General features: G+C 37.3%; 1 protein-coding gene and 1 pseudogene across 1 annotated transcript in view; both read left to right on the top strand.

Annotated features, from left to right (window-relative positions):
* The window catches only part of dgkaa (diacylglycerol kinase, alpha a), a 30,385-nt gene extending 21,534 nt beyond the window's left edge, over nucleotides 1-8,851 (top strand). Inside the window, exons 9-24 of the mRNA XM_016573499.1 lie at nucleotides 1,469-1,586; nucleotides 1,816-1,904; nucleotides 2,410-2,529; nucleotides 2,749-2,847; nucleotides 3,107-3,193; nucleotides 3,307-3,380; nucleotides 3,484-3,558; nucleotides 3,797-3,882; nucleotides 3,982-4,071; nucleotides 4,143-4,303; nucleotides 4,490-4,554; nucleotides 5,770-5,860; nucleotides 6,234-6,411; nucleotides 6,491-6,608; nucleotides 6,975-7,035; nucleotides 7,834-8,851. Coding sequence (XP_016428985.1) covers nucleotides 1,469-1,586; nucleotides 1,816-1,904; nucleotides 2,410-2,529; nucleotides 2,749-2,847; nucleotides 3,107-3,193; nucleotides 3,307-3,380; nucleotides 3,484-3,558; nucleotides 3,797-3,882; nucleotides 3,982-4,071; nucleotides 4,143-4,303; nucleotides 4,490-4,554; nucleotides 5,770-5,860; nucleotides 6,234-6,411; nucleotides 6,491-6,608; nucleotides 6,975-7,035; nucleotides 7,834-7,911 — 1,590 coding nt within the window. The 3' untranslated portion in view covers nucleotides 7,912-8,851. The remainder of the gene's footprint in view (nucleotides 1-1,468; nucleotides 1,587-1,815; nucleotides 1,905-2,409; nucleotides 2,530-2,748; nucleotides 2,848-3,106; nucleotides 3,194-3,306; nucleotides 3,381-3,483; nucleotides 3,559-3,796; nucleotides 3,883-3,981; nucleotides 4,072-4,142; nucleotides 4,304-4,489; nucleotides 4,555-5,769; nucleotides 5,861-6,233; nucleotides 6,412-6,490; nucleotides 6,609-6,974; nucleotides 7,036-7,833) is intronic.
* A 941-nt stretch (nucleotides 8,852-9,792) lies between these two features.
* Nucleotides 9,793-23,692, top strand: LOC107756406 (general receptor for phosphoinositides 1-associated scaffold protein-like; annotated as a pseudogene).
* The last annotated feature ends 1,952 nt before the right edge of the window (nucleotides 23,693-25,644 follow it).

The following is a 25,644-nucleotide window of genomic DNA, read 5'->3' as shown; positions in this document are numbered from 1 at the left end:
CAGTCCGTTACAGCAAATGTTGTTTGTGCTGTCACGTAGATTATTTTAATCACATGAATTTAGTCAGCCTAAACTTAAACAGCCTAAACAAAACAGTCTTGCGTTTGGGAGCCAGATCTTTGTATCATGCTCAACCATGTATCAAAGCCAGGGACTTCCCCGTGTGCTATTTCTACCTGCCCAAGTGGCACATGGGGGCTATGCTGAGCCATCAGGCCCAGTTACAGCATGGCTGTGTGGGCTACAGTTTCTGACCTCCTGTTCGGCCGCCTGAAGTTCCCGTCTGAGTCATCCAAACCAATAATATTCTGAATTATTACTAATTCCCTGATGTGACTGCGTGAGTCAATGTCCTCAGCCCACCCTAACCACCTCCAGTCGGCCGCTGAATTCATAATGATTTGCCAGTAGGTGTAAGATAAGCAAGCAATCTGAAATAAACAAGAAAACGACACACTTGTGAGTCTGAGAGTGGTTCAAAAGCACATTCCACTGATTAGCATTTTATTTACGCTTATGTCGTCATCTGTTTCTTAAATAGATGAAGACATTTCATCTTATTTATTACAGGTGTATATCCAAAACTAAAAATTATGTCGTCATTTATCCACCCTAACCCGTTTGCTGTTATTTTTTGTGTGAAACACAGGAGAATTTCTGGTGAATCCTCACTCATGTTTTTCCCCTATGACAATGGAGGCCATAGAGGTTTTTTATGCTTCAAAAAAATACAAAACCAAAATATTATTATCAGAGTAGTTCATGTGACTCATCTGCTATATTTCAAGTCTTCAGAAGTCATACAATAGCATTGTGTGATGATTCACAGCTAAAGTTTCCCTCCAGTAAGCTGCAACTGGTTCCTTGAGTCAGTGAGTTGAACTTAAAAACCAAATCCATGAATGAATGAGCCGATTCTTTTAATTGAACCGATTGATCCAGTTCAAAAATCAAACTGATTTGTTCATGAATCACGAATTGTTTACGAATCGTGCAGTCGCATTAGTGGAATTTTTTGTGTAGATTTCTGTTGGTCAATACAGCAAATTTACACAACTAACTTGAACTTGTTGCAAAATCAGTGTGGGGAAATCTTTGACCCTACTGTTAAATTCCCAATCGTGTGGATACTTGTTGAAATAACTGTATTTATCCTGTGAGAATTTGCCGAACATCAGTAAATGTGACCAGACCTTTATCATTTGTTCATACTGGTTTGAAATGACATGAGAATGAGTGAATTATGATAAATGTTCTTTTGTCATCAGGCTACATATTTCGTAGTTATTTCTTTGCCTTTTTTTTACCTTGTATCTACACTTACACTCTGGTTATAGACAGATTAAAGAAATGTGAATCATTAGCTTCATAGGAACATATATTGAATGACATGTTACATTTTACAGAATTAGATTATAAAGAAAAACATAACCTGTTCTCTAACATTATGATTTTCTGCTTTCCAAAGATGACCCAAAGAGACGGCCAGCACCTGTGGAGGATGAAACATTTCAACAAGCCTGTGTACTGCAACGTCTGTCAGAATATGCTGCTGGGGCTGCGCAAACAGGGTCTCTGCTGCACCTGTGAGTGGAATTCTGGGTAATTTACAAGAAAGGCTCACAGTTTTTGCAAATGTAATCAATATTTCCAGACTGCCAATAAAAGGTTTCATTTTAGCACTTTAAATTGATATATTCCTGAAATCCAGTGGGCCAATGTGTATTGTGGTTTATCTACCTAGCTCAAAATGTAGTTATGCATAGCCTTGCAAATTCATATGTGTGGTTCTGATCAGTTTGGTATCATACACAGGCTGCAAATACACAGTCCATGGCCGGTGTGCAAATAAAAACCCGGCTCCGTGCACCCGCACATATGTGATGTCAAAGAAAGAGACAGGGGTAAGAAAACCTTTATTTCTTTTCTTTTGCTTTTTTAAATTAAATATAAAACCAACACTATTAAACATTTCAGGATTTAATGACATCACTGTAAATAACTTAAAAAGCGATGTGCATAAAGCTTAAAAACTGCACAAACAACCTTTAATGCTACCTGTATATGTTAGTATATAAAATTGTATATTAAAAAGTAAAACCTAAAAAAGGAATAAAATAAAAGAACACATTTTAATAAGTACATATCCTTTAAATAGTGTAAAAATGTGCTACATGTATTTTAAAAAGTTCCATTTTATTTCTTATTCAACTGGGAACATTGTCCCAGGTCCTGCTCACCACTCAGGTCTCACCAAGGTCCTCTATTGTAGATCTTATTTGTTTGGCCCAGGGCAGATAGAGCCCACTTTAAGCATCTTCTGTAAGCTTTTTTTTTTTTTTAGTACTGCCATCAAGTAGACACTGGAAATGTAAATAGAATATGTGCATCTAATTTGTTTGCATGCAGATTGCGGCCCATGACTGGGTGAGTGGAAACTGTGATTCTGGGAAGTGTGACCGGTGTCAGAAGAAGATAAAGAGTTTGCACGGCCTCACTGGGAAATGCTGTGTCTGGTGTCACACTATGGTGAGATTGGGGCTTTCTGAAAAACTACAGTACAATATACAGTTGCTGAAAATCTTCATATAATAAGAGATTAAGTGCACATAGCAGCAGTTGGGTAAAAAAAAGAAATGCACTTCAAGATTCATTGTTGATAAAGTATCACAAATGAAGCAGGTCGATTTGTCATGTTTACTCTGGTTCATAGTTTATCATTACATGCTTTTTACTGTCATATTTTAGAGACATGATGAGTGTGCAACCCAGGAACCCTTTGAATGTGATTGTGGCCCTTTTAGAGATCATATCTTACCACCGTGGGCCATTTATCCCATCATCAAGGTAATGCAAATTAAAGTCTGTCTGGAAGGCCTACTTAATTCCATCCAAGTCTCAGGATTTTCAACTGTAGTATACATAAAAATACACTCAAATATATGCTTACACGTACACTTTTATTATTTTATATTTAATGTTTATATATATATAGATGGTTTAAATGGTTAAAAGATTAGAGGTCTGCTTAAATAGAAGACAAAGGCACAGATTAATTGTGATTTCATTCTCCATTATACCTTCTGTTTTTTGTTTTCTCACTTAGGAGAGGCCGAATTGCATAAAGAACGGCTGTGCATTTGCAAGTGATGACAGTGACCACAACACTACACCTGACGGACAGGTTCTACAGGTAAGACACAGCCAGGACAGTCTTTTATGTTTCAGCTTTCCCAGGCTGAGATAAGATAAGAGATACTGAATGATGGCGGTGAAACTAACACACAACTTCCTGTCCCCAAACAGATAAACCCAATTCCTGACACTCATCCTCTTTTGGTGTTTGTGAATCCTAAAAGTGGCGGTAAACAGGGAGAGAGGTGAGAACACTTCCATCCATCAGTTATTGTCTAATTTCCTGTGTGTCTTAGAGATGTGTATTTTAAATCATAATTTTTACTCACAAAATGTGTGTTTTTACAGAGTCCTTCGGAAATTCCAATACTTGTTGAATCCTCGGCAGGTTTATAACCTTTCCAGTGGTGGACCAGGACCAGGGTAAGGATTTCACTAATATTTCAGCATATGTATGTCTTTATTTGTGCCCTGGATCCACTTTGGTTGAACTTGTGGACAACAAAACTATTAAAAACTAACTAAGATTGAAAAACGCATGATTTATGATCCACATTTTGCGTTTCATAGATGTGGATGGTGATATATTGGGTTTAATACCTTAAAGAAGCTTGTAAAAAAATGAGGTTGTAATCTATATGATCTTTCCTTTCCAAACCAGGTTATGTTTCTTCAGAGATCTGCCAGACTATAGAATATTAGTCTGTGGAGGTGACGGCACAGTTGGCTGGATCCTTGACGCTATAGGTTGGAAACTAAACAAACATACATTGTGTAATACTCAAAGCAAAACCATAGAGGATATGTATGTTTGGATCTCATTTCACTTTTCAATTCCTCATAAAGATAAAGCCAACCTGCCAATGCGCCCCCCGGTGGCTGTGCTTCCTCTTGGCACAGGAAATGATCTTGCACGCTGTCTTCGATGGGGAGGAGGTGAGGGCAAAAGCTGAACTTGAACACGTGCTATATATATATTGAAACTTGAACGTGTTATAATTTTGTAGGTTATGATGGAATGGATCTGGGCCGTATCCTGAAGGACATTGAGGGCAGTTCTGTGGTTCCGATGGATCGCTGGAGCATACAGGTGACCCTGGAGGACAGTCAGGAAAGAGGTGACCCTGTGCCCTACGAAATCATCAACAACTACTTCTCCATTGGAGTGGTATGACACATACAGTACAGCATCCATCTGAAATATGACCTCTATTGTATTCGCTTTTATGCCGTTTCAATCATCTCATTTTCTTTCTGTGTTTCTCTGCCAAAATAATATGTGTTATCTGTAAAAACTTTCTTATTTAACTCATAGTATATTTATCATTCTCACTGTTGATTGTTTGTGGAACAGGATGCCTCCATTGCTCACCGCTTCCACACCATGAGGGAGAAACACCCACAGAAGTTTAACAGCAGGTGGGGATGTTGCACACTAGGACCCCACTAGAGTCCACAGATCTACTCATCAATATGTATTTCTTCAAAAAATAAAAAAGAATATACAAAAAAATCCCATCACCTTATTTTAATATTTATGATATAAGACAATAACTCAATCTTGGCTTTTTAAATATTATGTGATGCTTGTAAACGGGGTGTATGTCTAATGTTCATTACAATGCACAGCGGAACAGTGGATTTTATGTAAATTATTTATAGGAAACATTTAATAGATTTTAATTGATTAATTAAAATTATTATAAAAATTTATGAAAACCATTGTAAATGTAGGTTGTTTGTTTGGCTTAAATCATGCGATTTCCTTTAAAAAAAATTATATATATATATATATATATATATATATTACATTTTTGCCCGATTATTTCCTGGAATTTAATTAGTGTTTTTGAATTTCATTATTGGAAAGAAATAAAAATAAATTATAACTGTAATAAAAATAATTATAACTGTAAACTAAATATTACTATTATTATTATTATTATTATTATCATTTATTTTATTAGATATTAATTCAGGAAAGGGGCATTAAAATTTATTTAAAGTGACAGTAAATTTTTTTTACATTGTTTCAAAAGATATCTCCTTCAAATAAATGCTGTTCTTTTGATCTTTCTATTCATCAAGAATCCTGAAAAAAAAAAAAAAACGTATCACAGTTTCCACAAAAGTATAAAGCACCACAATTGTTTTTAACATTAATAATAATAATCAGAAATGTTATTAGAACATCAAATCATCATATTAGTATGATTTCTGAAGGATCATGTGACACTAAGACTGGAGTAATGGCTGCAGAAAATTCAGCTTTGTATTCACAGGAATTAATTACATATTAAAACATAGAAAACAGTTATTTTAAATTGTAATGATATTTTACAATATAACAGCTTTTAATGTATTTTTTTGATAAAATATTTGCAGCCTTGGTGAGCATAAGAGACGTCTTTCAAAAACATTAAAAAATCTTACTGACTCCAAACTTTTAACTATAGTGTATATACAGTATGTATTTATGTTTTGTTTTGTTGTTTTTTTGAAAAGCAGTTTGACTTGGTAACGTCCAATTTAATTATCAAAAGCATATATAATAAAAACCACCAAATAAAACGATCTGTAATGGGTATCACACATTTGTGGCTTCCTTTTCATGCATATATAACTTTCTTACAGGATGAAGAACAAACTGTGGTATTTTGAATTTGCCACGTCCGAGACGATCTCAGCATCTTGTAAAAAACTCAAGGAGTGTCTCACCATTGAGGTGAGAAAAAACGCCTTATAAATAAAGGATCACACTCCTATCTAAGTTCAAAGAGGTTATTGATCATTCCAGCTACCCTTCCCTTGTGTTGAAAGCTCATCAAAAAGCATCAACTAAAAAGCATGAGCACAGTGAGGGCATTAGAGTACTAACACCTGTTATTAACCTGCTTCTGGTATTAGTCGTCTGTCAGAGCTCAAGCCAGGAACATTTCAATCTAGCAGATCAGGGGCATTAATTCAGAATATGAAGCAAATGCAATTCATTACTTAAAAATCTGCTCACGCATGTTAGAAGTATTCGGCTAGAAATCATTTTGTATATGAAAAACGTTACGGAACTGACCCCAGTGCCTCTGTCTGGCCTCATCCAGTGTTGCGGGACCCAGCTGGATCTCGGTAGTCTTTCTCTGGAGGGCATCGCCGTCCTCAACATTCCCAGCATGCACGGCGGCTCTAACCTGTGGGGTGAAGCCAAAAAAAGTGACAGAGCGGACCAGGACTTGCCTGAGGTCATAGTAGACCCCGAAGTCTTAAAAGTGAGCCCGCAAGGTACGCTTCCTTCAATGCAGGGAAAAAAAAGTTTAATATGAAGATCATCCAAAACACTGAACAGACTGTCTCCGAACAGACATGAGCGACAAGCGCATGGAGGTGGTGGGATTGGAAGGAGCCATTGAGATGGGACGGATATACACAGGGCTGAAGAGCGCAGTCCGACTTGCCAAAACATCTCAGATTACCATCAGGTGAGACATAAGGTTACCAGCAAATGTCAGCAATTGTCCTTAAACAAGCTCATACTGGAACAAACATGTCATGACATGCTCAGACGTGACTGTCTGTCTGTCTAATCTACATTCCCTGCATTTGCATACTCATTTGTTCGCTTTTTTCAAAAGCAAAATATGTAAATTGCATTCCATTAATTCCTTTGTCATTAAATGGGCATAGTCAATTTATTCTGTAACACTCCGTCAACCATTATTGAGTCATATGTGAATGTCTGCTTAGTCAGCCAAGCAATTCAATTGCCCATCATATGATTCACTGGTTATTTTGGTTTCTAAAAATTTATCTAATTGTTTTATTCAAAAATGTAAACTCATTTACAGGACAAAGAAGCCTTTGCCCATGCAGATTGATGGAGAACCGTGGATGCAGCCACCTTGTACTGTAAGTGTCCACCATACTGCCTTTCTAAGCATTTGACTTTGATTCATCCAGGTGACTCTTTTGAATCTATTCACTAAAAAGATGTATTCAGATTCATACACTGATTTGTTTAGTGACCCTTTTTGCTGGTTACACTGTAGTAATAGTAATAAGCGAATGTCTTTTTGTGTGTTGTGAGTGAACACTTTGTGTCTAAAATCTACTAAGAAACTCCATTAACAGTGTTTAGATAAGTGGTTTCTAATAAAAAATACAACTAATTTAAGCTTTTAGTGAATTATAATGATTTGTTAAAAAAAAAAAAAAACATTCAAAAAATCATTCAAGTATGAACCATCACTAAATTTAAGTGATAGATTGTCATCCAAACTGAAACAAAACATAATTTATGTTCTCGTCATCTTATGTTATTTCACCATTTAAAGGAATAGTTCACCCAAAAATAAAAATTTGAAAATGTACTCACCCTCAGGCCATCCAAGATGCAGAGTTTCTTCATCTGAACAGATTTGGAGAAAATTATCATTATGGGTGAATGGGTGCCGCCAGAATGAGAGTTCAAACAGCTGATAAAAACAATGCTAAATTTCTCCAAATCTGTTACGAAACAAACTCATCTACATCTTGAATGGCCTGAGGGTGAGTACATTTTCAGGGTGAATTAATTTTGAGCTAATTTTTATTTTCAATTTTTGAGTGAACTATTCACTTCAGTTTAAACCAATAGAAACAAGTCAGCATTAAATGAGATTTAACTTATTGTGTTGTTTTATCTGTCTTTCTATTTTTCTTCCTCAGATTCACATCACACACAAAAACCAAGCCAGTATGCTGATGGGTCCTCAAGCCAAATCTGGCTTTTTCAACCTGAAATAGAGTTTACCTGCGCTTGAAGCTGTTTAAGTTCGCTTCGAAACTCTGTGTGCATTAACAATTACTCTGAAGCCAATGACAGTTTAAAGCCACTATGTCAATTTTGCAGCAAATGCTTAATAAGGTTTTAGCTCTTACTCAAATCCTTGTGTGTTTTTTGGAGATTATCCTTACATGAGGTACAAACTCTTCACTAGACCATCTTAACCTCAAATATGCTCTCTTTAAAGAAATGCAGTGCTCTTAAACAGTAGCTCATGCATTTTTGCATGCATTTTCTGCTGTGATATACATATCGTGCACAGGTCATTCCAAGTAAATAGGCTGGATATTTGTTTTAAGCTTATGTAGATATACATAAAAAAAATGTATCACTCCAAAGCATCCAGTGTATGAATCAAGGTTTAATGCGCAGTGACTTTGCTGTATAGGTAGTTTAAATATTAGAAATAGATCTGTGCTAACTCTGCACACTGCTTTTAGCTATTCCTTTAGATTTTTTTTTTCCTCAGCTACTTTTACTAATTTACTAATCATGAATGTCAGATTACTCCAGGCTAAGCAAGTTACCAGTGTGATCTTTACCAGAACAGTGACTAGCTTTAGCAAATTAAAATCTAAAGAGCTTTATGAGACATCTAATTTATTTGCTGTTAAAATGTAAACACCTAAAATAGTAGTGGTAATGTTTAGATAAAATACCGAAATTAAATCAACAGTATATTAACTGATTTTATTAGGTTATAATAGTATCAAGAATGTGTTGAGTCAGTTGTGTAAAACTGATTTTGCAACATTTCATGCATTTACACAGTTATCAATCTATTGTATTTCCTTCAGATAACTCAATGGGCAGAATCCTAAAGGTTTTAGATTGCACATTTATGGCACTCTGGTAGGCTTTGTCATTTTACATTGCTCCTGAGAATGTAGAGGATCTCTTAATTTTGTGAATTTGTCTGAATAAACATTTCAATGTTAAATGATTCGCAGTGTATCTCTGATTTTTGATACAAGTTTCATAATGTCATAATTTGCCTCTAACACTCATAAGGAGTTTACCGCATATGAGCACTAGAGGGCGCCATCAGTTTAACTAATTTTACACCAGCCTGATCAACCATTGGGTTCAAGTGCCAAGTTTCATTTTCTCATGTACCATTTCTACGCTACTGAAAGTAAGGTAATTATTTTATTATATGTTTTTTACGTATACCGTAAACGTATATTTACGGATATTTTTTAACTAAAATGTTGCTACTATTTCTTAATTATGTGTCTGGTTTAATCACAGGGTTCTGTATACATACGCTAACGATGTCTGATTCTGATTCGTGGATTAATTGTTCTTTTGAGTCGAATCTTTTTAAAGATTCGGTAAACAAAACAAGCACAAAACTTATTGGAATGGTTCTCGAGTCAACAACTCAATGATTCATCGAGTCAGTGAAACGAGTTGAATTGTGTGGCTAAAAGTAAGTTTCTTTCATATCCAAACAACAGAAATATTACGAATGTATTAGTTTAATCAACTCGCATTCAAAACCTCCGAGTTGGTATAAATAATAATAATAATAATCATGTTTACAAGCGTACATCATGACGTGTAAGAATCGCTTTTCGAAATTGTTTATTAACGAACTGTTCTAAAGAACCGATTTGTTAGTCACCCTTGATAACAGCGCCTATTAAATGCCTTAAATGTAACTTAATCCTAAATAATAATATTTATACTTGCAAAACCGTTTCATTGACTTTCGATGTACGGTTGTGCCAAAAACATCGCTTCTGTGCATGTCAACCAATCACATCGCGCCAATTGTGTGGCCCCGCCCCCTTGAAGATTTCAGCATCTCTCCGATCGCTTGTTCCCGCCCCCTTTTTCAAGTATTTCCTTCACATGTGCGTTTCTAAATCCGACGAGTCTGTCCGCAGATGCTGCAGCTGATACTGAGCTAAAGCTGGGGTTTGTTGCACAAGTCCGACTGCTGGCTGGTGGTGAGTGGGTGGCTTTTCACCCACACTCAGTACTTTTCATCTCTCATTCTTCTTTCATCTACTGTTGCTTTCTTATTGAGTGACACGCGGAATATGAAAAATATGACTTTCCGACGGGTAAAGAAGCTGAACTCAAACGAGCCGGACAGCGGGTCGTTGTGTCATGACAGTGGGGAGATCTACTTTACGTCCTCCAAATCGGACAGCTGTGGGACTGTGGATGGTGGACCCTCAAACTCCACTGAGGTTTATAATTACAAGACCCTCGCTTACTCTGGAGGGACCCTACCGAGGAACTTTAAAAAGGTTAGAGCATTTCATTTGAACCTCAAGATTCAATTAGCTGTATTTGAGTCCTTAAAGTATTTACATGTACCATGGCGAAATATTAATGAATATATTTAGCTATTGTGTTAGGCTACATGTGATTATAATTATCTACTTTTGATTCCCTTCTGGGGAAAAAAAACTTTTTAGTCCAGCCTAAGACGATTTGCTGGTCTTAGTCACCCAACCTATGATCAAAAAGGTGTTTTGGATGGTTTTAAAGGCAATTTTTAGATGGTCAGGTAGGGAGACCATCTTAAACCAGATAAGACCAATAAATCATCTTAGGCTGGTTTTAGAGCAATATTGGCATTATTTTAGCCAGATATTGTGTAGAGGCTTATTTAGAAAATCCTGATCCTGAATAATCTTATACCATTTTAAGATGGTTTTAGCTGGTCTCAGAGGCTTGCCAGACTTGGGAGACCAGCTAAGAACAGCAAGCCAGTTTTTTTCTTCTGCAAGGTTGAGCTGTAGTTTCCACATCGTGTTACTGAGTTAAAACTGAACTCATACTTCATCACTCATACTAATAACAGCTACTGGAGTCAAAGCTTTAGAAGTAATACTACATGTTTGCCTCCTTTATATCTGCCCTCTATGTATGAACATCTTGAATACATTGTTTGGTTTTGTCTGGACCTAATTAAGCACAGAAACAACAGTCCTGTGATGAGTTTGCTTTGATTAGAACCAGCAGTGTGCATGCAACACTCAAGTTTGATTAGTTTGAAGGCACACAAGTTGAGCTCCTCCTCTCTTAATAACTTTTATATGCCACCATCATTGGATGTAACATTATAGAAGGACAGTGTTTCTCAAACCTGGTCTTGGAGTAGCCTTGAACTGGACATTTTGGATATTTCTCTTAATTGCACACCTGGTTTATATCGTCAGCTCATTGCTTGATGCTCTGAACTGGGTGTGAGACATTCAAAATGTGCAATACTCGAGTACTCCAGGATTAAGAATCACTGTTGTATGGGGCTAGTTAAGGTAGTTAGACTCAATTAGACTATGATGTCCCTGTTTGAGTCTTGTCCTGAATGGCTCAAGCAGTTGTCACCCTTTGCTTGGCATGTAAAGAATTTCTTGACCTGCGTTCATTCACACCTGTCCATCAATGTGCATCTGTGACCATCAGCATGTGACGGTTCCTCTGAAGAACCTCATTTGAATGTGTACGTGTGAGCAGTCATGCAGAACTTTAGAAGTGGCTACACTTGTTCATTTCTGCGGGACTCTGAATCATTATTTTTCATGCAACACAGGCAATAATTCATATCATGCCATTGAAAGTAGAGATTGACCAATATTCATACAACTTTTACTACTGGATAGCACCCAGATTACATCACTGTGAGTTCAATAGTAAACAGTGTTCAGTGGTAAAATAACTTTATTCATTGTTAGCATATAACCTTTGACCTTGTGAAAATGTATGCTCAGCTTTTTATGTTTTTTTTAGGTAGCAACCATTCATTATGGATGATTTTTTTTTTTTTTTGCATTTTAGCATTATAAGCTAAAAGAAAATAAATTTTCATATAAATTAGAAAAACGTTTTTATTATTTACAATAATGCAAATTAGATTTCAATTTACATATCTGAAAATGTTTTGATCTTAATAATAATAATAATAATAATAATAATGAAAATGTAATTTACATATCTGAAAATAATAATAATAATTATTATTATTATTAGATGGATAGATGCAAACATAGATGGTATTGGCAATGTCTAGTACAAAGTCTCCAACACTTCCTTCCAAATCCAAAGAGAGACATTAATCTGCTGGTCAATTCTACACTGTACTCTTGCTTTGGCAAAAGCAGTTGCTCTCTTGGGTTTTGACCATACAGATGTGAGCCTGCTTGGTTCTGTCCCTTGGGTTTAGACTCACTGAAATGTGTTTCATGGTCACTCATGGTGTAAAGTGTTTCCCGGTGTCTTTGGACCACCCACACGCAGGTCTGACTCCACCGACTCTCTTGAGTAACTGTAAACAGCTCGTCCCTGCTGAATTCTGGGCCTGCTCTTTTACAGTCAGCCTCCTGTGTGGCCAGCCGGGCCGTTTTATGGATCCTGGCTAAGTGTCCCGGGCAGTGAAGCCCCCTCCCGATTGTCTGTGACCTTTGTGGTGTGGAACTGAATTTACTGCAGAATTGAAAAAGCTTGAGTGACCAGGGGTCAGTGAGGTTGTGTTGTTGACCGCATAATAAAATGGCTTTTGAAATTCAAATAGGTCTGATATGATCTCAGTATTTCCCGGTAGGTGTCTGGTGTTTATATTAAAACTACATCTATAATCTAGTATGTGTTATGGCTCTGAAGGGATAGTTCACTCAGAAATTACAATACTGTCATTTATTTCCCCTGTCATTCCAAACCTGTATGACTCTTTCTTCTGTCTCAGTGGGGTTTTTTTTGTTTTGTTTTTTGTTGTTGTAGTTTTACTAGTTCACTCAGAAATTACAATACTGTCATTTATTTCCCCTGTCATTCCAAACCTGTATGACTCATGTCTCAGTGGGGTTTTTTTTGTTTTGTTTTTTGTTGTTGTAGTTTTAGTTCTCTGTTTTTGTTTAATGTTTTTATCCATATATTGAAAGTCAGTGACATCCAAAGTTTTGTCATTGAGGTTGAGTAAATGATGACAGAGTTTTCATTTTTGGGTGAACTATCCCTTTAAGAACATTTTGCTGTTTACAAATATGAAGTCTTTTAGATGGGGGGGGTAAAAATGTTTTTAAAAAATTATTAGGGCAGAATGACCACAATTTTTGCCATTTTAAGTTCAAACACAATGGCTCCTTGACTGCCACTTTACTCAAAACTAGCCAGCAACGTTTAAATGTTGTATTTTAATTTGTGGAAATTAGTCTTGAACAAAGCTTACAGTGGAGTGCTACATGACAAGCTTTTGGATTGTAGGGCAGGTTTATGAACAGCTCTCTGTATCTAGACTCCTACACTTTGCTTGAATGCCGGGCCACAACAGGGTATTGTGCGGCCGAGAGCTTTGCTACCCCATCCAACTGCCCCCGAGGGACCCTCTTAGTTACATGGAAATAAGTGAAGTCATTGAGGGGGATCCTACGGCAATTCTCAAAGTGTACAAAAATAAAGAAAGGCAACGTTTTACTAGCTTTGGACGGTTCGTGCACAAAGTGCACTTTGTGGGAAGCTGAAGTTGTTGGGGTTGAGGTATAGCCCGATTGAAGTGCGGGCGTAATATGAATGAATTCTTACGTCCTTCGCGCGGTTTAATATGAAGTCTTTTAGATGGGGGGGGTAAAAATGTTTTTAAAAAATTATTAGGGCAGAATGACCACAATTTTTGCCATTTTAAGTTCAAACACAATGGCTCCTTGACTGCCACTTTACTCAAAACTAGCCAGCAACGTTTAAATGTTGTATTTTAATTTGTGGAAATTAGTCTTGAACAAAGCTTACAGTGGAGTGCTACATGACAAGCTTTTGGATTGTAGGGCAGGTTTATGAACAGCTCTCTGTATCTAGACTCCTACACTTTGCTTGAATGCCGGGCCACAACAGGGTATTGTGCGGCCGAGAGCTTTGCTACCCCATCCAACTGCCCCCGAGGGACCCTCTTAGTTACATGGAAATAAGTGAAGTCATTGAGGGGGAACCTACGGCAATTCTCAAAGTGTACAAAAATAAAGAAAGGCAACGTTTTACTAGCTTTGGAGGGTTCGTGCACAAAGTGCACTTTGTGGGAAGCTGAAGTTGTTGGGGTTGAGGTATAGCCCGATTGAATGGGCGTCTTTAAGTGCGGGCGTAATATGAATGAATTCTTACGTCCTTCGCGCGGTTTGGGTTGGGTTTTCAACATTATCAGCCAGAACATCAGTACAGTTGTTAGCACATGACAGAACTTGTATTCACCAACCTGGCTGCATCTTAGATCTCCTTGTGATAATTTCAGAGACGCTTACAGCGATAAGTGTACCTAGTCTGGAGATAAAATAAGATCAGAGACCAAACCAAAGAAAGCTGCGACAGAAACGGTTAAGTGAAAGCGGCAGACAGGCATGCATTTCAGGTTATATCTGCGATGTCATCCAAGCTGTTAAACAGCATATGTGTGTAATGAACATATTGCAGAACCTACAGCTCAGACTTTGGGAAAAGACCTGTTGATCAGGGGGATTTCTAAGTGCACAAGGACAGATATTCCAAAGGTCACAGACACTCATTTTCTTTCTCTCTTGTTGTCTTTCTATTTTCCCCTTCATCTCTCTATCTTGCTAAACAGAATGGTGGGCTGCAAAAATGGAAACCCCTTTCGCACTCTCCAGAACCACAAAGGTAAAATTGCCATTGCTCCACAGATTTGTTTGGTGTGTGCATGCGTCATTGTTACTTCCTTAAAATACACTCTATTTATTGCGACAGTTATGAAAACGTCAGACCCTTGTCTTTCACACCTTTTCCAAGGTGTCATGGAATAAAAATATCCGCCCTTAAACAACCACAATTATAGATTTATATAAAATGGCCTTTTTGGAGGACAGAATGAATGCAATGAGGTCTGAATGAATAAAAAGGGAGTGTGTTTTGGATCGGCCAGATGGTCAGATGCGATCTTTCTTCACTGTATGCATCTCTTTATTCTTTAGTATAAGCGTATGCATAATTCATGATTGCCTAATGATGTATGAGTGCTTTCAGAAAAACAGGACTCATTTGAATCCCGAGATTGCTCCATTGTCTAGACAACTACTATTATCCCAACAGAAGTCATCTCCGGTTTAAAATGCACCTGTGCGGTAGTCATTCATACCCTGTGGCCGTTGTTATCGAGAATTGTAAAAACACAGACTGTATAACAGTATGAAACCGAAAGCGCACTGAAAGCATAGTTTGAAAATGAGCTGTTCAGATGTCACACCCAGAATTTTTAAAAACTTTTTGTTCTTTTTCAAACGTTTCCCATTACGCCACATAGACGTATCCTCCAAAACAGCAGCATCATGCGGTTGATTATGCGTTTCCTCGGTGTATCTTTCATCATCCATGTTCCTGTAAGCACTGACCATCAGTCAAGGGCATAGATTGAGACGCTTAGAACAACACTTTACTAGGACTGTCTCTGTACGGCAGCCCCTTTTTAGCTCATATTAATAGAATACCCTCTATTTTGGTTTTTCCTTCCAGGAAAACAGTGATCCTAATGAAGAAAGAGGAGGAGACCTTTGGCTTTGAGATCCAGGTAAGAGGGATTTAAAACTCTTTGAATTAATTCAAGGTGTCTGAAATGGTGGTAAATAATGTAAAACATTTCTAAGATGACTTAGTTCATACATGTGGGTGGGCTGCTCAGAATGAAAGAAAAGTAAGACCTTGGATGAAGGATCTATTCATGGTTAAATAGCTTTTATGTTCAGTCGATGACACCAGTGTTTATTTGACCTCATTTTGACAGAAACAAGTGTTAGCTAAGGTTTATCCATGTGTAATCCAGTTGTAGTTGTGACAGAATCAAAAATCCCTCTTGGTGTGAGAACCTGCTTGTTTTCTCTAATTTGTTCTTCACAATGTTCACTTTATCAAAGGCCAGTTCCTCAATGTGGAACCGATTATGAACTCTGCATTAGTAATTCTTTATCCTGCTTCAAAGCAGTATGTCATTTGTTTTGACATGTACCAGATAGCTAGTTTATATTTAGGAATGTATAATAGTTCAGATGGAGGACCCCTCCTTTCCTGCCATGTCCTCTAGTACAGGATATGACATCAAGTTTCTGTCACATGAGAGGCGACATATCAAGAAATGAATTGTTTTCTAGGATGGCGTGCTGTAGACAACATTGTTTTTGGAGTCTCTTAGCAGCGGGGATACGGTTGGCCGTATCTACTATGTAAATATGTCTGTACTTTGCATCTCCCGAGGCGCTTAGTGTCTCAGAGATTCACGTAAGCGGTTGGAGTGTGTGGGAAGAGGAAGGAAACGGACGATTCCAAACATTTGAAAACACTTTGCAAATGATTCACGTTTCAGAGATGTTTGTAAATTTGCATGTTTTTTTCTTCTAAATGTAGTCTTTGGGAGTGTTTATTGATAGTCCAGGCCATACAATATTGCAATGGGTATTTAGAGGTTTTTCCTTAAAGGGACAGTTCACCCAAAAAGAGTTTCAAAATGTACTCACCCTCATAATATTTGAAACCATATGACTTTTTCTTTTGTTTTAATTTCCTTTTAAATTTAATTACATTTTTTAATTTAATGAGAATGTCAGAGCTTAGATTTTTCCATACAATGAAAGTGAATGGCGACTCGTTGTCAAGCAAGATTTTCATTGAATATTGGCTAAAATTGCTGAATGTTGATTGAATTAATTCCTTTAGAAGACTTAAAATAAAGCACTCAAGTCATATTGACTGCTTTTTGGTGTTTTTTTGGCAGTTGACAGCCCCAGTCATTGTCATTGTAATGGTAAAGAGCAGCGTTAGCATTCTTCGAAACATCTCTTTTTGTGCTCTACTGAATGAAGTCAGTCATTGGGGTTTGTAACAACACAAGGGTGAGTAAATGATGACAGAACGTTCATTTTTGAGTAAACTATCCCTTTAAGACCGCCTTTATGAAGAGTCACCCAGAGTTTAGTCCGATTCACCTTTTCTTTCTGACAGAATGAGGTTTAACAGTATCCTCCGCTCACAAAGCTGTTAACCTCAACAACAGCCTTGGGTTTCAGTATGGGGAGTAAGCAGCAACACCAGTTATCCTCAAAGCTATTGAAATAAGGCGTTCTTATGCATATTACACTCAAGAAATTGTCATTCATTGTGAAAGTGAATATCGTGAGAGCGTCTTAGAGCCACAGCGTGTTTCTGTGGTGACTGATGAAAACATTGTGTGCCACAGCAAACATTTGGGCTCCACACACGTCAGGAAACTGACAGCAAAGTGAGACACTCATTTGAATCTGCACACACCCATGAACCAAAGTACCACTGATACCAAAGGCACCAACATGCAAATGGCTTCAGTATATCAGCATGTGCGTTTCACCATGAGCTACTGATTACAGTTATAATGGAAACAAAAGGTGATGTTTTGCATATCGACAGTCTCTTCCTGTTCAGTTTTAAACTTCTCTTACTGTGTAGAGGTGCATGGTGTTCTTAACTCATAGAATTAATACTCTGAAATATCTCACACCACTATGAAATGTTATAGCCACTTCCATCCTTAATACATCCTTAATAGTTTACACAGAAATCCAGTTGCTAGTCCACTGCAGGATTTTACTGGTGCTGAAAACATTTTATTGCTGCTATTAAAAATTACTTGTATGTAGGTTCATAGATATTACATTATATTATATTATTATCCATACGTTTTTGCAAACCGCTTGGCCTATAAAGGGTAGTGGATATATATTGTTATAATCGAAAATATTCAATGCAAATGTAACCGTAAATTTAAAAGTTTCCTTTTTGACTGAATATAATTGAATATCAATTTCATTCAGAAATATGCCACATTACACATGTAAAATGGGTTTTGACACCAAGTAAACTATCGCTAACTCTCAGATATGGTGCTAACATTTGCCAAACATTTTCGTAAGCCTCAGCCAGATGCATGTACAGTTCAAACATTGAAACGACAACAAAACCCAGGCGTTTTCAAATGGCCCAGTTTTGGTGTGGCTTGTTTATCAAGGATGTTTGCATGTGCGTAAACCACCTGGAGCCATCCCTCACGTTCAGCATCCTTTAAGCCATTGAGTCTGTCAGTCAGTCTTTATGAAGCCATGCAGGTCAACATTCTAGTCATTGAACACATTATGGCGTTAAGCCACTGTGGAAACACTATCGGACCCGATTTAGCAATGCTACGTCGAACAATAAGCCTCGGCTTTAAAAAAATTGGCACACCTTTGCTACCTAGCGTATGAATCATTTTGTTTACTTTAGCATGATCTGATTGCATATCTATAAATAACATTACCCTCTGCAACAGAGACAGCTTTTTTACAGTCTGTTTTTTAATTATTATTTTGTGTGTTTACAGACATATGGGCTGCATCACCAGAGTGAGAACTCGGTAGAGATGTGCACCTTTGTTTGCAAAGTCCACGAAGACAGTCCTGCCCAATTTGCAGGCCTTAAAGTCGGTAAGTGTGCTCATATTAACACCCCCCTTTTTGTTTGCTCAGTAATTCCCGCTCTTTAAACCGGCATTTGACACAGAGGCTAGAATATTCAGAGTGATCCTTGGGGTCATAGGGAGTGCGTTTTAAAGCATAACAAGGATAGGTTTCCTTCATCTACTTCTTGAACATCCTGTTTTGTAGTGAAATGAGTCCGTGTGAATAGGAGTAATATTTCAGAAGGCTTGCAAATGTCTTGCTTTCTCACTTGGAGATCTCGTCAGTCTGTCAACACCATGACCGTTGAGTGGCAGCCCTGCTGTTTTAGCAAGAGCAAATATCACAGAGCTGCACCCACATAGACTGTATGTGGATTTTTATTCTTTCAAACTGTAAAACCGGATACTGCCAAGTCACTCTGTGGCTTTTTTTTTTTACGTTGTTTCCTTTTTGTTTTAGAAAGCTCTTACTGTACTTGGCGTAAATCTTTTACTTGGCATAAAAATTGTTTTTTTTTCTTTTTTGAAAGAAGTCTCTTATGCTCACCAAGGCTGCATTTATTTGTTTTAATTTATTTTAAAATGTATCTTTTTTTTCCAATCATTTTTTAATTATCCTTGCTCTATAAAAGTATTATTTTCTTTCAAAAACACAAAACTTGCCAGAAACTTCTGAATTCGCAATAATGTATTCGTTTCAGTCCTTATAGAAACTTGTTAGCAACTTTATTTGGAGTTTAGAGAACAAGTTGACAAGTAGAACAAGATGTTTTTTCTAAGAATGCATCTGTGCCACTGTCCTATAATGCCCTATTCAGGCTTTTATGAATTGTTACCACTTGCTAGAAATTGTATATGTAAAATCTGCATTCTTTTCTGTAATCTCAAAGAGAACAAACAGTTCTGCGTCTAAAATACCGGCTTGCTCTGTTCCGGGATCAGTTGATCTTCTCCACTAGTCTGAAATGTAACAATTAGGACTCATATATGTAAAATCTGCATTCTTTTCTGTAATCTCAAAGAGAACAAACAGTTCTGCGTCTAAAATACCCGCTTGCTCTGTTCCGGGATCAGTTGATCTTCTCCAGAATCTGAAATGTAACAATTAGGACTCCTAGATAAACTGATGTCAGATCAGAGGTAAAGAGGAACTCCTACTCAGTGTTGCTGTGCATGAGTGTTGGTTTCGCTTCCTGCATTCCCTGCATGCTTTGCACTATTGTCTTCTTTGGCCTGTCTCTCAAAAGCACATGACCTCATCGTTCTTAGTTAGACAAGAAAACCCAAAACTTTCCAAGGAGAAAAGGAATTATTTCATTACATATTGATGCGGACAATCCAGCCCCTCTCCGGCAGATGTGTCCCAAAACACTTTTTTTTTTAAATTGTCTTCCCAAAATCCTCCAGGTTGAGTTTTGTAAAGGAGAAAAAAAGCTCAATTATTACATCAAATAAGATTGCTTTGAGTTTTTGTCACGTGAAGAGAAAAAAACACACAAGATGAGTGTATAAACTTCTGTGTTAGAACAGAAATGATGTCTAGTAGAGTGTTCATGCTGCTCTTTTTTCATACAATGAAAGTGGATGGTGACCATGCATGTCAAGCTCTAAAGCACCATAAAAGTAGTCAATGCAACATGTGCATTATATTTCAAATGTTCAAAAGCCATTTAACAAACTGAAACTGAATGCGCTCTCTGAAAATGTTTCCTATGAACTCTTGTTTTGCAGCCATGGTCGCCGTTCTTTTTCAGTGTGTGGAAATGGGATTTCACAATAAGTGTCTCCTTTTGTGTTCCTTAAAAGAAGGAAAGCCAGGTTTCAAAATAAAGAAAATAATGATGAAAGAATTAATTTTGCACGCAAAATGTTAGTATACTGTGTCCAGTCAGATCTGTTCTCAGTTTAACACTCTTCTCTTGGGTTTGTAGGAGACACGATCGCCAGCGTGAACGACACTTCTGTTGAAGGCTTTCGCCATAAAGAAATCGTCCAGCTCATTAAATCATCAGGCAACAACATTAGGTATGTAGATATTCAATGTTCTATCATGTCTAATTTGTTTTTAAATTAGCAAAATTGACTCTTTCTCAAAGAGTTTAAACAAGTTTAAATTAAAACTAAGTTGTTCCGAGTGTACCTGTGGTCTTTTTTGATTGGCATGAAAAATTAGATCTGCTATTACTTGATTGGAACCACACTCTCCTTGCCCCTTTTATTTCCTGTTTAATAAAAGATGAAAGGCCAGTGAAAATGAACCTCCATTTATAAAGTGTGGAGACCAGTGATGTGAACCACATGAATGCGTAGAAGTTCATGCCTTCGCTCTCCACGGCTTTTAACCCAATTATTTCCACTTTTAAACGTGGGGTTATGCTGTAAATGAGAAAGTTTACAGCAGCCCAGTAAAAAAAAGAAAAAACATATCATATCACCAATGCTGGTCCTGAAATTATATATACGTTTGGGGGAAGGGGAGTTTTGTATTACCACTAAACTCATATTCAGACACGTTGTGGTCTTAAGTCTGTTGTAAAGACCTCTTTGACTTTGTTTAATTGCAGTGTTTAATACACTGAGGCTTTGAAGTGTAATACCGCACAATATAGGAAGTGACTTTGTCATGCAATGCTGTGTTATTTTGTTCCTGTGTCTAGGCTAGAAACCGTCTACAGCGACTCTATACGAAAAGCAGAATTGGAAGCACGACTGCAGTATCTAAAGGTAAGTTTCTCAAAGAACATGTACTTTGTTATTTTTCATACATGCTCGTATCAAGCAGCGTGTCGTCTCATATACAGAGACGTTTACGAGCATTGTAATGTAAGCCCAGCTTTAACACAGCTGCCCTGGTTTGGCACCGAACACTAGCGCTGACCACACCTGTTTCCTCTCACACCCCACCTGTTCCAGTGACAGGCCAGTCTTAATCCTCACATAGCACAGTACAGCTGACACGGTGCTGTCCGAAACCAAGCAAGGCACAATTTTACATTCCTTAGGACATTCTCGTATGTGAAAGAAGATGCCTAGGCCATAAAGTTTAAATACAACTATAATACGGTTTAATTTTGGTTGTCACTTCTGTGGTATTTGAGAGACATGTTTTGGTACAAAGGCTTTTGTCAGGGTTGAAGTTATTTAAATACAAACTAAAACTGATTTAAAAATCTATTAAATATAGTTGTCAGACAATGTTAGAGGGTCTCATTAAAATTACAAAATAATTTTCAGTTAGTTGCCGCGGCTATAATTTGAGTTATTTTTATTCGTTTAAAATATTAAAATGACTAAAACTAAAATAAAAATCAAGTTAAATAGAACTATTAAAAAAACTAAAAATGACAAAAGCACACAATTTCCATAACTTGGACTAAAATTAAAATGAAAACTGAAACACTAATTCAAAAGTATTAATAAAATCTGTTATTATACTAAAATTAAATACTAAAATAACCCTGGCTCACTAAAAGTTAATCTTTGAACGCTGTTAATAAGTTATTAGCATTTTTAATTTAATATTTTGCAAACCATAAAATGAATATCCATTTTTCATACTGTACATTATAATACTGTGATGTCTAAAATTACTTGTGGCATTTAAAGTAACTGATTTTAGTTTTTAATACTTGAATTTATTTTATAGAATTTTAATATCCATTTAACAGTTATCTGCCATAACATAAAAATAAGTATCTGATTATACCTTTACTTATATTATCTGCTTTCTTTTTATTATATCAAATTCAGCAAAATAACAGATAAAAACAATCAAAATCACAATAAATACAAAAATATCATGACAAACCAACTTTTCAACCTTTTCATCTTTTTATGATTTGACATTGAATTGATTAAAAAATGGCCCTGCACAACAAAGAACTCTGCAATAGGTTGTGATGCGAGAAGTAGCGACAGAGAACTGAAAGCTGTCTGACCTCACTGACCACAAACTTCCCTGTTCTCTATGATGATGATGATGGGGAAAAAATAAAATGAACAGATCAGCCAAATGACACGTGAAATGACTCTTACTGTGTCTATTTGTCTCTCCAGCAAACCCTGCATGAGAAATGGGATGAATACAGATCTCTTATGGTGCGTGTACGGTAGTCTGGGAGCTCCGAGCCCCGCAGCCATGCGTGCGTTACTTGGCACCGGGAGCACGAGCAGCAGCGTCAGCCATCTTAGTGCCGCCACAACTGAGGATGACCTACTCTACCAAACCTGCATCTTCCAGGGGGAGCGCTCCAATAACGCCAGCAACGACGAGCTTGATGCAAACCAAAAGAAGACACAAAGCGGCCGTCCACATCTCGTCCGACCTGCCAGTGAGCTCTTTGCTACAGCCAAGACCCCCCTGACCCGTAGCGCCAGCACACGCAGTTACCTGAGGGGCCCGCCATCATCATCATCGTCGTCCTCGGTGCCTAAAGGAGAAAAGCAGCAGTGCGGAGGGTTCAGCACACTGCAGCGCAAACCCAAACAGAAGAGCTTCAGGCGAAGGCTGTTGAAGTACATTCCCGGACTAAACCGACCCTTGGAAGAGGAGGAAAGCAAACTGTGAGAAACAAAGCGAACTGAGATTCAAAGACTCACTTAGCCAAAGACTAAATGTTTAAAACGAGCGAAAAGGAAACTGAAGACCAAAACTGAAGGCCAAGATAAACCAAAGAATCCAGTGATGATAAAATAGTGTTTTCATCTTGTTTTTTCAGAAAAGTTGACAGCCTGTTTGGTCAGGTTTAAAGTAATTTTAAGCGGGCCAAAAGTTTCAAAGCCTTTTCTTTTGAAATCTGAATGCAAAACATTAGCAAATGATTGGTTGGGCAACTTGAATATTAGTTATAGACTTGAAGTATTCAGATTCATCTAAAATGCTGAGAGTAGATGTGGATGCATGTCTGTTTGTCGCTGGAATATTGTTTAAAATTCTGTAACAAATAATATAATGGTTAACAAGGCCCAAAAATGTGGACCAGTGTGTCTTAATCACTTTGTCAACTCCTTTAACTAGTTTATTAACATTGTCTAACTTTATTTCCTGGTGCACATTTTGCACCTAAATCAAGAAGCAAATGTTTGTACATATTTTGTTAATGTTTAATTTATTTATTTAATGTTTATTTTCTGCGGGGTTTTTTTTGTGTGTATTTTTGCCTTTTCTTTTTGTAATTATAAAATGAAGGATTTTTTTATTATTAGATCATATTTGAAAATACTTGGGTCCTGAAGGATATTTAATAAGTGCCTTTTTGGCATGTATGTGTAAATAACTTCTTTTTTTCTTTTTTTTTTTGTGAAATATAGATTTAAAATAAAAGGATGGCAAGTTTTTTTTTGTTTTCTTCTTCTTCTTTTGTATGTTGAATTAAAATGACCGTTGCTCAGGTTATTTTCCACACTATACTCCCTGCCATTTGAGCACAAGTGCTCTTATTGTGCAGATGTCTTTGATTTCTTTCCAAAATATTTTTCTTTGCACTTACGATACCGGCGGCTCATACAAAATACTATAACCTAATGTGCTTAACCTAACCTCAAAAACATCTTCCTATGGGGCAGAGACTGTGTATTGTAGTATGAAGGGGTTGGTTTCATTCCTCTAATGCTGGACTCTGAGAGACCTTCAGTGATGTCAAATGAATTAATTGTAGGGAATGTGTGGATTGCTGTTAGGAATATGCATTGGAATGTGCATCTAAAGAGTGACCCCAGGATTCCAGGCCACAAGCCTCAATTCTCTTCCTTTAGGTCAGAGCTGAACCCTTGCCCTCTGCCTGCACACACAAACACATTCCCCCATGGTGCTTTGACAAGACACAAACCGCATCATCACCCCAGTTTACCGCCTGACCTTCCAGGTCACGAAATACTCCCCCTTCTATTTTCTCTTGCTTTCTTTACGTTGTTTCCCTTTTGTCTGCCTTCACAGCCGGTGCCCATTACGTCAGAACCTCTTTGGATGGTCGCTGGTGTCAGTGCTGCATAGTTCCGTGTCTTGATTAGCTATTGTTTTGTCTTTGTTCACAGAGACGGGTGTGTGCAACTTGTCAGCTGAAGATGTAATTGGGTTTTTAAGCAGATTTCGAAGGCTGAAGTCGTTTTATGCCATGACGATTGTTAAAAAAAAGTTTGAATGCATAATTAGTTAGCAGACAAGGGGCCCTAATGCAAAGCCATGAATGGGTCTTTTAATCGTTGGGCAAAACAATGGGCTGACAGTGGGTTGTGTGCAATTAGCACAGCAGGAGAGATGGGAGCTTGGTAGAGATGGGACACTCAAGTTTGTTCATATGCATATTTATAGTTACAGTTATGTGTGAAAAAGTTCCCCACAAAGATTTTGCTCATTTTCAAGTTGGTTGCATGAATTCGCCGTGGTGACTAACAGAAAGCTGCTTGGTTTGATAGTGACTTCTTTGTGAGCTATGCTTTATACATTGCTACTTTACTGACAATGACCTTTTTTAGCCTGTGAAATTTTAGCAGTTTTGCTCATGTGGATATTTACTGTGGTTCGATCTAAACCACTAAGTGTTAAAATGTAGCGTGTAATTTGTTCCATGTCATTTGTGATAAGGACTGATACTTCGAATTCACTTTGGCCTAGTAGATATTTTACATAACGCACATGCAGTATTTGCATCAAAGAAGCAACATGAGGCATATCTGTTGGCCAGAATGCCAATTTCAAAGACTTGAGTGTGGACTCCTTTACTTAGGAAATTACACAACTGCTAAACAAACGCAAAAGGACGTGCTAAAAACCATTTACAACACTTTAGCAACCACATAGTAATGCTGCACCAACCACCCACAATCTAGTATCATGACAATGAGTTTTTCGTGGGAAAATTGTGTGCGAACATTTTTTAAATAAAGAATCGGACTTAATATTATTCTAAATTCAAAAGAAATTCAGAATTAAAACAAGCCTGAGAGACAGATTAAGTTGTGCGGAAAGCCCTTATATGGAGATGTTTGGGCGTGTTCTATGCAAATTACTACCTGCAGTCACACGCCCCCTCATTTAAAATTCATCAACACTGAAAGGAGCAAATGACATGTGTGGGCGTAGGCACCTGTTGTGATTCCTGTGGAAATTTTGCACAAAAACGTAAGTATGTGCACATAAATACGCAATTTATATGCAGTTATTAATGAATGAGGCCACTTATCTTAAGAAAATCTATTTTACACCACAGAGCGGTGTTTGCAGAGTGTTGCTAACATGAAAAACGGAGTCAGTAAACGGTACCAAACCTCATTTACAAGA

Source organism: Sinocyclocheilus rhinocerous, unplaced genomic scaffold (assembly GCF_001515625.1).
Source record: "Sinocyclocheilus rhinocerous isolate Xijiao unplaced genomic scaffold, SAMN03320098_v1.1 scaffold712, whole genome shotgun sequence".
Classification (NCBI taxonomy): domain Eukaryota; kingdom Metazoa; phylum Chordata; class Actinopteri; order Cypriniformes; family Cyprinidae; genus Sinocyclocheilus; species Sinocyclocheilus rhinocerous.
The sequence above is the reverse complement of the archived record's forward strand: the minus strand, read 5'-3'. Positions and strand labels throughout refer to the sequence as shown.